The sequence below is a fragment of the Podarcis cretensis genome, assembly GCF_951804945.1.
Source record: "Podarcis cretensis genome assembly, chromosome: 11".
Lineage (NCBI taxonomy): Eukaryota > Metazoa > Chordata > Lepidosauria > Squamata > Lacertidae > Podarcis > Podarcis cretensis.
The window spans coordinates 17,765,799-17,779,847 of NC_137180.1; the positions used below are offsets into that span (position 1 = coordinate 17,765,799).

At 45.8% G+C, this 14,049-nt stretch overlaps 1 protein-coding gene across 4 annotated transcripts in view; it reads left to right on the forward strand.

The window, feature by feature from the left end:
- ZNF608 (zinc finger protein 608) overlaps positions 1–12,110 on the forward strand; it is a gene marked incomplete at its 3' end in the record, with an annotated part of 135,270 nt that extends 123,160 nt beyond the window's left edge. For 3 of the 4 annotated variants that reach the window (XM_079995299.1, XM_079995298.1, XM_079995301.1), the window contains 6 exons: positions 742–3,166; positions 4,841–5,258; positions 5,766–5,938; positions 7,713–7,866; positions 10,020–10,101; positions 11,103–12,110. In XM_079995299.1, the coding sequence (XP_079851425.1) occupies positions 742–3,166; positions 4,841–5,258; positions 5,766–5,938; positions 7,713–7,866; positions 10,020–10,101; positions 11,103–11,109 (3,259 nt within the window). Of the gene's footprint in view, positions 1–741; positions 3,167–4,840; positions 5,259–5,765; positions 5,939–7,712; positions 7,867–10,019; positions 10,106–11,102 lie in introns of those variants that run through there. The other variant, XM_079995300.1, reaches the window with a different exon arrangement.
- Positions 12,111–14,049: the final 1,939 nt, after the last annotated feature.

Consider the following 14,049-nt stretch of genomic DNA (forward strand, 5'->3'; position numbering starts at 1 on the left):
GTTTTTCTCTGCTTTCCCCTCCAATATCTGGCATGAAAACTGGGCAGGGATTAATTAAAAAACAATTCCGTGTAACTGAAACCATGCACAAGAAACACAAATTCTCTGTTAGGCGCAGTAGAATGTAGGTATCAAGGGGAAACTGTTATTCTGGCATTGAAACAAGGATAATACTAAAGGACTTCCTCTTGCGCCTTAAGAACTGTAGGAGAGGGCCTGGTGTAGGTACTCTACCTTCTGGGATGTCTTGGGTGGCAACCAGCAAGAGGGCCTTCTCCACTGCCTTGCTTGCTGTTCAGAGAGTTATATGGTTGCGAGGGATTGCAAAGGTAATCTAGGACGCCCCCCCTTAGGACACCTAACTTTTATTAGAGCTTGACTTTTTATGCTCCATTACATTGTTCCGACTGGTTATTTGTTTCTTGATTTCATTATGCTTTTTGCATTTTAGTCTTGTTTTATTGTTAATGGGGCTTGCTCTTTTTCTGGCCAAGAAGCAGGGTATAAATGTACATAATTAAAATCACCCCCCAGACATGCACAGCTTGTTCCTATATCTATCTTTTAAAGATAATTTCATTAAGATTTATTTTCTTTCTAAGGACTACTAAGGGTGTTTCTTTTTGGCCTGCGTGCTGATTTGATATGTGCTTAGTAGTCCATTGTTTACGATGGTCTGAGTCTGTTTTGCCCTTCCCTCTCGTGCCCGCTCAATTCTGACATCTCGTTTTATTTACGCAGGTTTTGTGAATCGCCAACAAGCGACCTGGAAATGCGAGGAGGCCGGGGCCGGGGGAAGCGAGCACGGTCCGCTGCAGCGGCGACTGCGCCAGGGGCGGATGTTAGCTTCACAGAGTCCAGGGGACTGCAGGGCAAGAACAGAGGTGGTGCCAATGGAAAAGGAAGGAGGGGCAGCCTTAATTCGAGTGGCCGCAGGACACCCCCAAATTGTGCCATAGAGGATGTCAAAGTCAGCCCCTTGTCCACCAATAAAAGGAAAAATAAGCCACCCATGGAGCTGGATTTGAACTCCAGCTCAGAGGACAATAAATCTGGGAAGCGTGTCCGTACCAATTCTAGAAGCACTCCAACCACTCCCCAGGGCAAGCCAGAGACTGCTTTTTTGGACCAAGGCTGCTCTTCTCCGGTTTTGATTGATTGCCCCCATCCCAACTGCAACAAAAAATACAAGCACATCAATGGGTTGAGATACCACCAGGCTCATGCACACTTGGACCCGGAAAACAAACTGGAATTTGAGCCTGACAGCGAGGACAAAATCTCCGACTGCGAGGAGGCCCTCAGTAATGTGGCACTGGAATGCAACGAGCCAAGCACAAGTTTCTCTCATTTTGATCAGCTGAAAGCACCCGCGTCTCCCTGCCCCCTCAGCACCCCTGGGACGCCCAAGGGGAAAAGGGAGCAAGCGAGCAACGGCAAGAACTCTGGCAAAAAGAGGGGCTTGAACAGCGAACTCAACAGCCTGCCGGTCATTTCCAACATGACCGTGACGTTGGAGAACTGCTCGGTGGCAGACGGCAGTTTGGCGGCCGAGATGCCCAAACTGGAGGCTGAAGGGCTTATAGACAAGAAGAATGGGGGAGAGAAAGAAAAGGGCAAGAAAGGCAGCAACTGCAAAGTCGAGAAGAACCTGTCCAAGCTGAAAACTGCCCGGCCCATTGCCCCAGCTCCAGCTCCAACCCCGCCTCAGTTAATAGCTATACCGACGGCAGCCTTTACAACAACCACTACCGGCACCATGTCAGGATTGCCCTCGCTGACGACGACTGTTGTGCAGGCGACACCAAAGAGCCCTCCGCTGAAACCTATTCAACCAAAGCCCACCATCATGGGGGAGCCGAGCACCGTCAACCCGGCCCTCACGTTACTCAAGGACAAGAAGAAGAAGGAGAAGAGGAAGCTGAAGGACAAAGAGAGCAAGGAGAGCCTGAGCCCCAAAATGGAGCTGAAGCTAGGGAAGTTGGAGGAGACCAAGGGGCCCGGGAAAGAGATCGCCGGGCATTTTTTAAAGGAGCATCTCAGCAAGAGTGAGGTGCTGGCGAACGGGCTGTCGGAGTCCCAAGAGAGCAGGATGGCAAGCATCAAGGCCGAAGCGGATAAGGTTTACACGTTCACAGACAACGCCCCCAGCCCTTCGATAGGCAGTGCCTCCAGGATGGAATGCAGCACTTTGGTGAACGGACAGTCCATCGCGCCGCTGCATGTGCTGACGCAGAACGGGGCAGAGGGCGCCGCTGCTAAAACCAACAGCCCGGCTTACTCCGATATCTCGGACGCGGCCGACGATGGTGGTTCCGACAGCCGGTCGGAGGGGATGAGGTCCAAGGCCAGCTCCCCTTCGGATATTATTTCTAACAAGGACAGCGTTGTCAAAGGGCATTCCTCCGCCCCGGTGCAGCCACCCCAGGTGAAAGAGCCCCATTCTCCCTATTACCACGGTTATGATCCGTACTATTCTCCAAGTTACACACACTCCGGGCAGGTTGGCGCCCCTGCGGCTGGGAACAGCAATAACGCACCAGGAATGAAGATCAAAAAGGAGGCGGAGGAAGAGGCTGAGAAGAAAGACAAGGCCGAGCCGGCTGAGTGCAAGAAAAGCGAAGCCAGTCCCACTAATTTACAACCTCAGCACCAGTCGGTCATAACTCAGAGGCATCCTGCACTTGCTCAGTCACTTTACTACGGCCAGTATGCCTATGGGCTGTACATGGACCAAAAGTCCCTGATGGCTTCGAACCCAGCTTACAGGCAGCAGTATGAGAAATATTACGAGGACCAGAGACTGGCGGAGCAGAAAATGGCGCAAACTGCTGGGAGAGAGTGTGAAAGGAAAAACGAACTCCCCCTCAAAGACCTGGGGAAAGACGATAAGCTGAAAAACATCCCCTCCGCTACTATCTCCAAAGCGCCGCCGACTCCCGAGGCCAGTAAAAATAACTCTAAAATAGGGTCATTGGTCCCTAATAAAACGGAGGAGACAAGCAAATCGCAGCTTCTTCCCAATCATCAGCAACAGATTCAGTCGGATAGCTTCAAAGCAAAGCAAATGGAAAATCACCAGCTTATAAAGGAGGCGGTGGAAATGAAATCGGTTATGGATTCTATGAAACAGACGGGAGTAGATCCCACTACAAGGTTTAAACAGGTGAGCCTTTTTGAAATGCAAACGATGGCAAGCCTAGATCGTTCATAATTGGTGGTGAAAAGGGTTTTGGCATCAGTTTAGGCCGCAGCCCTGTGCACGCTTACCTGGAGGGGGCTTTGCATGTGTTTTATGGGGGGCGGGGCGAAGGGACCTCTGTCCTTAGGAGTTGGCTCCTATTGGAGTTATAGTCCAGAACATCTGGAAGACACCAGGTTAGCAAAGGTAATGATGAAATACTGTTGGAGATAAATGAGCGTCCAAATGTATTGTTGCTCCTTAATTATATTACAGTATAAGGATGTTTCATTTTCTCAGCCTTTTGAAGCAAGAGCGGTAGCTGTTATGCGAAAAGCAAAAGCCTTCTTGGGTGTGCAGAACCAGTCATACAGATCTTTGACTCCCAGCCAGTCTTTCTAAGCCCGGCAAATAAAACCTTGTATTTACTTCAGGGTCGACTCTTTCTATTTTAAACTTTATTTTCCCAACTGGCAGAAACTGAGACTTACTGTGGAAGCGCATTTGTGTAAATGTTGTCTTCCTTTTTTAAAAATAAAAGAATGCATTGACTTTTCCTTAGGGGTATCCTTGTCTTGGGGACACGGGTGGCACTGTGGTCTAAACCACAGAGCCTAGGACTTGCTGATCGGAAGGTCAGCGGTTCGAATCCCCACAACAGGGTGAGCTCCCGTTGTTCGGTCCCAGCTTCTGCACACCTTGCAGTTTGAAAGCACGTCAAAGTACAAGTAGATAAATAGGTACCACTTTGGCGGGAAGGTAAATGGCATTTCCATGCACTTCTCTGGTTAGTCACGCTGGCAACATGACCCAGAAGCTGTCTGTGGACAAACGCCAACTCCCTCGGCCTGTAGAGTGAGATGAGTGCCCAACCCCAGAGTCATCCGTGACTGGACCAAAGGGTCAGGGGTACCTTTACCTTTATCCTTGTCTTATGTAGGGAGCAGTGGCTTGCAGCTCAGTCTGTAACATGGGGTATCTTTGCAAGTATTGCTTGGATCAAATTATGGCACTTATATTAATGAATGTCTTAAAAATACCAAACTATACAGTTTTATCTGCCAAGTACCATATACAGTGGTACCTTGGTACTCAAACGGCTCCCAAATGCCGCAAGCCCAGAAGTGAGTGTTCCGGTTTGTGAACGTTTTTTGGAAGCCGAATGTCCAACGTGGCTTCCGCTTCAGTGTAGGAAGCTCCTGCAGCCAATCGGAAGCTGCGCCTTGGTTTTCGAACGGTTTCGGGAATTGAACAGATTAATTTTGAGAGCCACTGTAATGCATTTCCAGTGTTACAGCAGTGTTTGATTTATTGTTGAATATATTTCAGTTTTTTTCTATATTTCCCTCTGTTGGCTTCAAAAATTCTCAAAATGTCTTATTGTTACGGCAGGTAGGACTTTGGTTTCTCAAAAAGTGCTGTCCTGCACTGCGCAACAAACTGCTTTTGTGACTTACGGGAATCTCAAAAGCAGTATGTGACATGGTTGAGGGTCTGCTGTTCAGGGAAATAAAGGCCTAAAGCAGTTCTCTGGGTTGTGGCCAGTTTCCTATTTTCTCTGTTGCTGTTGCCCCCCATTTTGTGGATTAATGTGGCTATGAAGATTCCTCTTTAACAATATAAATGGTGAACATTTTTTTTCTCCCCTGCCCGTATCAGGACCCAGACACGAGAACATGGCACCATTATGTATATCAGCCAAAATATCTTGATCAGCAGAAAGCGGAGGAGCTGGAACGTGAAAAAAAGTTAAAAGAAGATAGCCCCAGAAAAACCCCTAACAAGGAAGCCTCCTTCTCCAGCATTCCTGTCTCATTAAACAGCATTAAAGAGGAGCCTAAGGAGATCAAGCGTTCCGATTCCCAATCACTGGAGGAGAACAAGATCAAAAATGATGATCGAAAGACTCCTGTGAATTGGAAGGAATCCCGGGGCGCCAGAGTGGCGGTTTCCTCTCCAATGACTCAGCACCAGTCGTACATACAGTACTTGCACGCTTACCCTTACCCCCAGATGTATGATCCAAATCACCCTGCGTACCGGGCTGTGTCTCCCGTTCTCATGCACAGCTACCCAGGTGTGTACTCAATGCTGCTAGACAGACATTAACTGGGCCGTAGCTTTATCTATTTTGACAGTGCCTGTTAGCAGCGAAGGAGAATTAGAAGCTTCACAGATGACATTTGTTTTGCAAAGTTCTAGGAGCGAAATAGATTTAACACAAGCTGTTACTTTTTTATGAACTGTCAACATTCCCAGATAACAGTTTCCACATCCCGTGTCATTCGGCTGCGGCCATTACACTGACAGATAGTTTATTGCCTATAAAAATATCTTAAGCACTTACTGTCAGAATCATTATAGTTCCTATTCCTTTCACTTAAGAGGGACCCATAAATGTTTGAAATGGCTCTAAGCTCAACCTACTTTATAACCTCCCGTTCATTAGGCTGAATTAGCTGGGGCGGGGCAGGAGATCAAAGCGCACGGGTGCAACTTTGGTAATCTGAATTGGATGCATTCGGAGTGGCCTGCCCCCAAATGTAAACAGTAACGTGATACGACATTTATTATTTATCTGCAGGGGCCTATCTGTCGCCGGGATTTCATTATCCTGTTTATGGAAAGATGTCCGGAAGAGAAGAGGTGGAAAAAGTCAATACCAGCCCTACTATCGGTGTAAAATCTACCACTGAATCGAAAGCACTGGATTTGCTTCAGCAACACGCCAACCAGTATCGCAGCAAGTCTCCTGCTGTAAGACATCTCTTGTTATGATTTGTACACCTTGGGGATAGTCAGGATTTGGGGGAAGAGAGGACACACCGGTGGTATACTTCTGAAACAGGGCTGGGTTTCAGCAGGGTTCTATATGTACTAATTCAAGTACCTTATTTGTTAAGCCCACCGGGTCTTCCTATATGACCCCCAAAGCTTGCTCCTTCAGAACCCCTGCTAGAAACATCGCTGAAGCCCATGGTTCCCAGTATGCATGCACAGTATCATAAAATAAAGTGCATGAGACAACGTCCATGGACGTTGGATGCCTCCTTGACCGGTCAGTTATACTGTAGCTGTGCAAATGGGAAACCATTTTTTATTTTGTTTTATTTAGTTATATACTGCCTAAAGCCAAAATATGCTTCTAAGCCGCTTCCTGTTATAAATAAAAAAAATGACGGGTATGGATCGTCTGGTTTTCCGCAAAGCATCTTTATAGCTGATTTGGGTAGAAATTCAGATGTACGGATAGTTGGCTCCATGGCCCAGTTCGCACATCGTTAAAAGCAAACTATAACAAGCCTGGAGAGCTCAGTTGGTTGGAATGTGGTGCCGATAACGCCAAGGTTGCAGGTTCGACCTCCGTATGGGACAGCTGCATATTTCTGCATTGTTGGGGGTTGGACTAGATCAGGGATCTGCAAACTTTTTCAACAGGGGGCCGTCCACTGTCCCCCAGACCTTGTGGGGGGCTGGACTATATTTTGGAGGGGGGAAATGAACGAATTCCTATGCCCCACAAATAACCCAGAGATGCATTTTAAATAAAGGGACATATTCTACTCATGTAAAAACATGATGATTCCCGGACCATCCACGGGCCCGATTTAGAAGGCAATTGGGCCGGATCCGGCCCCCGGGCCTTAGTTTGCCTACCCATGGACTAGATGTTCCTCAGCATCCCTTCCAACTCTATAATTCTATATTGGTGTGCCCTGCTGAAAAGTCCTTTCTGCGCTCCTCCCTCACCGCTGCTATTGCTACACCACCAAGAAAAAAAGCCAGAATCTGCCTTGTCACAACAGTCAGACCTGAGTTTAAGAGTTGTTTCTTCCAATAAGCTAAGATAGCTGGTTTGTTCAGAGAGAAACAAATCCAGATTCAGCCAGCACCACAAGCCAGAGTCTGGCTTATTACCTATTGGCACGTCAGGAACAGGGAAGGAGCACAAGAACTTTATCAGCAACGTACACCAAAGCACATTCAAATTAAACCATAGTTTGTTTTTTAACTCTGGGGTTAATGTGCAGCCCAGACCCTATATGTTGCATTATAACAGTAACTTCTTATTTTGCAACTAATAATAAGATAAAGTTAAGGAGGCAGGGAGGTTAATTTTAAATTCTATATTGTTTCTGTATGAACTGGGTAATTAATTTACTTACCCTTCCCAAGGTACAGCATAGAGTTTAAGCTAACTAGAACATACACGCGCATACCAGAAGGGATTCTCTTCCAAACATTTTTTTTTTTCAGTTTCCCTATCCAAGCGTAAAACAATTGTGTGTTTTTAAATAAGGCAGGCCGCATTGTAATTGCGGAAACAAAAGCCACTTACCCTAACCTTCAATTAAAGCAGTTTTTTAAAAGCCTCCCAGACCAACGGAGGCAGCAGCGTGCCTAGTGAGAAATGAAATGTGCTGAAATGCAGATACAGGCTGAGTCAGAGAGAATCCCGCAAACCATCAGAATGTGATCTTCTGCATCCGCAAGCGAAGAGCTTACTGTTTGGGTGCCTTTTTGTTTCCAGCCTGTAGAGAAATGTACATCTGAGCGCGAAAGGGAAGCGGAGAGGGAACGAGATCGACATTCCCCTTTTAGTCAGCGACATCTTCATACCCATCACCACACCCATGTCGGAATGGGCTACCCACTAATTCCTGGTCAATACGACCCGTTTCAAGGTGAGCTGCATCTTCCTGTTTGGAATCATTAAAGTGGCTGAACTTGACTGACTTGGATCGCACGTAGCACTGAACCACAGTGTAGTAATACTACACTGGCAACAATCCACACTCCAGCCCCTTTCCTGCTGTGCACTGCAAGGAGATCAGAAGCCAAAATTCCCCCTCTCCACCTCCAGTGTAACTGCAAGGAGGAGATTAAGAAGCTTCCATTCTAAAGATTATGTCTGAGCTTTAAAATGTGGTTCATCTACCAGGGTTTTCCAAAGTTGGGTCTCCAGCTGATTTTGAACTACAATTCCCATCACCCCTGACCACTGGTCCTGACAGCTAAGGATGATGGGAGTTGTAGTCCCAAAGCTGCTGAAGACCCAAGTTTAGGAAACCCTGATCTAGACTGGTTAATGAAAGTAAGCTTCAGTCCCCCATGGTGTGCGAGTTGGTTTGTTTCCATTGATTATAGTTAAATCTGACTACAGTTTGTCCAGGTTTAGATATATGGAGAAGCAGCAACTGGTCTAAAATGGAAGAAAAGGTTTCTGAATGCCTCCCCAAAGCTGAACCAAGGGGAGGAGGTGGCAATACACAACACTAAGGCTCTATGGCACTCGTCCTCATAACAGCAAAACATGGTTTAGCAATACATGCAAGTACAACATTTTCCCATGCTTTTAGGAATAAGACATGTCTATGGAGAGGGATGGACGCGGGTGGCGCTGTGGTCTAAACCACAGGGCCTAGAGCTTGCCGATCAGAAGGTCGGTGGTTTGAATCCCCGCAATGGGGTGAGCTCCTTTTGTTCGGTCCCAACATCTGCCCACCTGGCAGTTTGAAAGCACGTCAAGTGCAAGTAGATAAATAGGTACCACTCCGGCGGGAAGGTAAACGGTGTTTCTGTGGGCTGATCTGGTTCGCCAGAAGCGACTTAGTCATGCTGGCCACATGACCCGGAAGCTGTCTGGACAAACGCCAGCTCCCTCAGCCTATAGAGCAAGATGAGCGCCACAACCCCAGAGTCGTCCACGACTGGACCTTTACCTTTACAGAGAGGGATATAATCTTGCAAATTAAATTCCCTTATTTATTTATTTTTTGCATGACTATTTGAAAAAAATTGTCAGCTTCCCTGATGTGCAAGGTTACCTATTATGGGTACTTCAGATTTCAGCATGAACTTACATTAAACTGAGAAGAGACAGCCAAAGGATGTTTTGCTTTGCTTGGGGAGGGGGGCATTTTCTGCCAATCACCTTGTGCAAGCGATATAAAGAGTGTGATACAGAGTGAAGATTTTTAATGCACATAGAGATCTCAAAGATTGAACCTAGGAGCTTCTGCATATAAAGCAAATACTGTACCACTGAAGTATGCTTTTGGAATGCTTGCGCATTAAAAAAGGACATAGCAGTCTTAACATTCTCCCAGCTCCCAAATTAGGACTGTGTTTATTTAGAGAAGTCCTCGGCTCCCTGTTAATGGAGCTGCAGATGGGTTCACAGTAAGCTACACAAGCGAGCTTTTTCCTCCCCTGCTGCCCCTGTCGTCTAGCAATATTAAAAGGAGATTCTTCCCCTATACAGAAAAGAGCCACTGTCGTGTTTGCAGCACAAATGGCATTAATTCATTATGTTCACTTGGCGCCTTCGCAGTTTCTTTCTTTCTTGGAAGTCCTGACTGTTTCAGAATGCAATTCAATGGCTCCGTACGCCTTATGGGATACATTATGTGCATTCAAAAGGAAAAACGTTAAAATGATAGCTATTATGAAAGTATTATGTTCTGAGTAGCTACCACGCCGTCGCCGCAACTCACTGTGACTTTTGATTCTTGTTGTTTCCCGGTGCCTATTATTTCTACTGAGCTTCCTATTCAGGAATTCATACAAGCCATTTAGCACCACGCAGTGCGGCACTTGGAAAAGAATACAATAAGGTGGAATGCCTTCTTCCCCTTACAAAATGCCTATTAGGTGGAATCGGAAGAAGGCATGCTGGCTAAAGGAGGCAGGCAGGTTTTCCTCCTTCTGCTTGCCTGCAATTATTATATATGCCTTCTGCACAGAGCGCGGCGGTGCTGTTGTGATTTCATGTCTTGTTAAAACCAGTGGAGGAGATCCATCCATTGAGATACACTGTTTTCACCTTTTCTTCCAGGGCTGACCTCTGCTGCCCTTGTCGCCACTCAGCAGGTCGCGGCTCAAGCTTCTGCATCTGGTATGTTTCCTGCACAACGGAGGTAAATATCCTGTAAACCTCGAAATTATACGCGTAACAGGCATCTTAATAGGGAGGAGGGGAAGCGAACCACGGTTTTGAGGGTGGAGGTCTACATAGACTTCTTAATGGCCAGGTGCTTTCTTTGGTTAATAGCAGCGTTACTCTACTCACGATAACGTTTTACGTGGAGCTGATTCCGTCGTGTAGATAATTGATCGCTGAACCAGACCATGTTCCCTTGAAATATGTATACATACCGCATTGGCCCGAATACAAGCCGCACTCCCCCCCCCCCATTCCGACCGTGAGAAGTTAAACGTGCGACTTAAATTCGCAACCTTACACAAATGGCCTTTACAATATCGCTGCTGGAACAGACAAACGGCAAAACGGAGCAAAAAAATGTTCTATTGCCAATTTGCGATTGTAGCAATTGAATAGCGATTTGCAATTTTAGCAATTGTACGGTAACTTTTGCGGGCTTGCCAAGATCAAAGGCTTAAATTGGCTCAGAGTTACAATTCTACCAACCGCAGCGATTTTCAGCCTGTAACCCAATTTTAAGGGATCAGCTTATATTCGGACCAATATGGTATATTGCCCATCATGTCAAAGCAAGTCCTTTAGAATTTGCAGACTATTTGTGTGTGTGTGTGTGTGCGCGCACCCTTCTTTAAACCAAATGTGCATCTCTTTCTGATGTCTTCTGATATTTGTAAGAAGCCATGTGTTAATAGAAAACGAGTAGCAGCGCTTTCTCATAGCATGTGACGTGCATTTCTTTGTAAATTATTTATCTGCTTTTAAATAGGATTACTTTTCAGCCTTTCAAAGGAAAGGGAAACCTTATATATAATTAAATGCAAGTTAATTCGGTGCAGCTTTTAATGACCCAGACTATCCAGTGCTGCTATAAGATAATTCACGGCCCTCCCCCGCTCTCGTTTACTGAGATTGTTGACAAAAATTAATGAGACTGCATTGTTCTGAAATAATCCCTGCCTTTCTTTTCTTTTTCAGAGAATGATAATTTTGGAAATGTGCATCGTCATGTGACTGGATCACATGAAGAAGAAAAAGCGCTTTATTACAGACATCAGTTCCATGGTGTTAATTTGAAATGCCTTAATGGCAGGCAAAAACCAGTCATTTCATTTTTGTAAATTGCAGATTTTTATCACAGAGTAACAAATGTTGCTGTATTTAGACTTCTGTTTTTTTATATATATATGCTTATATAAATATAAATATATATATAAATATATATATATATAAATATATTCTTTACTTTTTGTATCGGTAATCAGGCTCACACAGAGAGCCTGCTGCTAAGTTGTAAACCACAAAGTAAATGAAAAGAAGTGTATTGTCTTGTTTGGAAAACGTTAACCACAAAAGGTTGTTTGTTTCTTCTTTTCCTTCCTTTGGCTTTTTTAATTGTAAATAACTAACGTTGCGTATCTGTGTGCCTGAACCTTGCATACCCTTCTAATATTGCCCACAACCCTCAATAGAGGTTAACTGTGACGACGACGACGACACTTTGGTACAATTTAGATGTCTATTTGGTATCTCCTATTAAGATGCATCAGTGTAAAATGTTACTGTATTAACTGTCTCATTGTAATTGTGTATTGTGAAGAATATACATTCGGAAGGCATGGGGTTGCCAGTACCACAAAAACTGTGTTGTACATAATGTACAGGATTTTAAATGGGGAAATAATGAGCACCTGTGAATAATGAAATGTCCTTTTTATAATCTTGAATGGCAAATAACCCAATAGCCTGCATACCAGAAGACGTCTGTGATTGTTCTATTACTTGAATAGTCCTGCAGTCTTTTTTTTAATGTTTACAATTATCCCGTTTTAGAAGAGAGACTTTAATGCCATTGCCTGGTTACTTGTTTTATGCTGTAATCTAGTTTATTTTATGTAAAATGTATATTGAATGCTTTCATTTTTATACCTGCCTTAAATAATTTGGCAATCAGAATTAAAAAAAAAATGCTGTTTTTGTACTTTCTGGTGTCGCACCTTGGACTTACGCCAGGATTCAGCAAACTTTTTCAGCAGGGGGCCAATCCACTGTCCCTCAGACCTTGTGGGGGGCCGGACTATATTTGTGGGGGGGGGTGAACAAATTTCTGTGCCCCACAAATAACCCAGAGATGCATTTTAAATAAAAGGACACATTCTACTCATATAAAAACACGCTGATTCCCGAACTGTCTGTGGGCCGGATTGAGAAGGTGATTGGGCCGGAGCCAGCCCCCGGGCCTTAGTTTGCCTACCCATGGTTTAAGGGCTCCTTCTAATGTTCACATATTGAACTCTTGACTGAGATTTGAGAAAGGGCATTTTAAGTGCACTATTTCCAGAAAAAGAGGTGCCAGAACTCACCATGAAAGCCTCCAGCCTCCCTTGTTCTCTTATAATGACAATGGTGCCCATCTGAGATGTGCCGGAACTGAGTTCTGGCTGAAGAAAGCCCTGGGTGAGAGAGGGGAGATGGCCCCCACTGGCTTGACTATCACATTTGGCTCCTTAGCTTAGAGCTTGGGAACAATAATTCTGGAGGGGGGAGCTAAGAGCTACTAGGATTCTTTGAAACCTGGCACCACACTAATGTCAGACTTGAGTAGTCTTTTTCCTCCCCAATTTAGAAACGGATTAGTCCACCCAAAAATAAGATGGTGGTTTCTACAAAAATGTGCATCAGCTATATGTACCCTGAGATGATGGGGGGTGATCCTCACTCTCCTAAATTGGATCACATAATGAAGCTTGTTGAGGCAGATCAGGGCATCCCCAATCTTCCATGTAGCTCTATTGCCTTATTTCCACAAAAAGATATCAAACAGAATAATAATAATAATAATAATAATAATAATTTATTTATACCCTGCCCATCTGGCTGGGCCTCCCCAGCCACTCTGGGCGGCTTCCATAGAAACCAAAAATACAGTAAAATCACACGTTAAAAACTTCCCTGAACAGGGCTGCCTTAAGATGTCTTCTGAATGTCAGGTAGTTATTTATCGCTTTGACATCTGCTGGAAGGGCGTTCCACAGGGCGGGCGCCACTACCGAGAAGGCCCTCTGCCTGGTTCCCTGTAGCTTTGCTTTTCGCAATGAGGGAACCGCCAGAAGGCCCTCGGCGCTGGGTCTCAGCGTCCGGGCAGAACGATGGGGGTGGAGACGCTCCTTCAGGTATACTGGACCGAGGCCGTTTAGGGCTTTAAAGGTCAGCACCAACACTTTGAATTGTGCTCGGAAACGTACCGGGAGCCAATGTAGGTCTTTCAAGACCGGTGTTATATGGTCTCAGCGACCGCCCCCAGTCACCAGTCTAGCTGCCGCGTTCTGGATTAGTTGTAGTTTCCGAGTCACCTTCAAAGGTAGCCCCACATAGAGTGCATTGCAGTAGTCCAAGCAGGAGACAACCAGAGCATGCACCATTCTGGCGAGACAGTCCGCAGGCAGATAGGGTCTCAGCCTACGTACAAGATGGAGCTGGTAAACAGCTGCCCTGGACACAGATTTGACCTGTGCCTCCATGGACAGCTGTGAGTCCAAAATGACTCCCAGGCTGCGCACCTGGTCCTTCAGGGGCACAGTTACCCCATTCAGGACCAGGGAATCCTCCCCACCTGCCCGCCTCCTGTCCCCCAAAAACAGTACTTCTGTCTTGTCAGGATTCAACCTCAATCTGTTAGCCGCCATCCATCCTCAAACCGCCTCCAGACACTCACACAGGACCTTCACCACCTTCATTGGTTCTGATTTAAAAGAGAGGTAGAGCTGGGTATCATCCGCATACTGATGAACACCCAGCCCAAACCTCCTGATGATCTCTCCCACTGGCTGCATGTAAATGTTGAAAAGCATGGGGGAGAGGACAGAACCCTGAGGCACCCCACAAGTGAGAGCCCAGGGGTCTGAACACTCATCCCCCACCACCA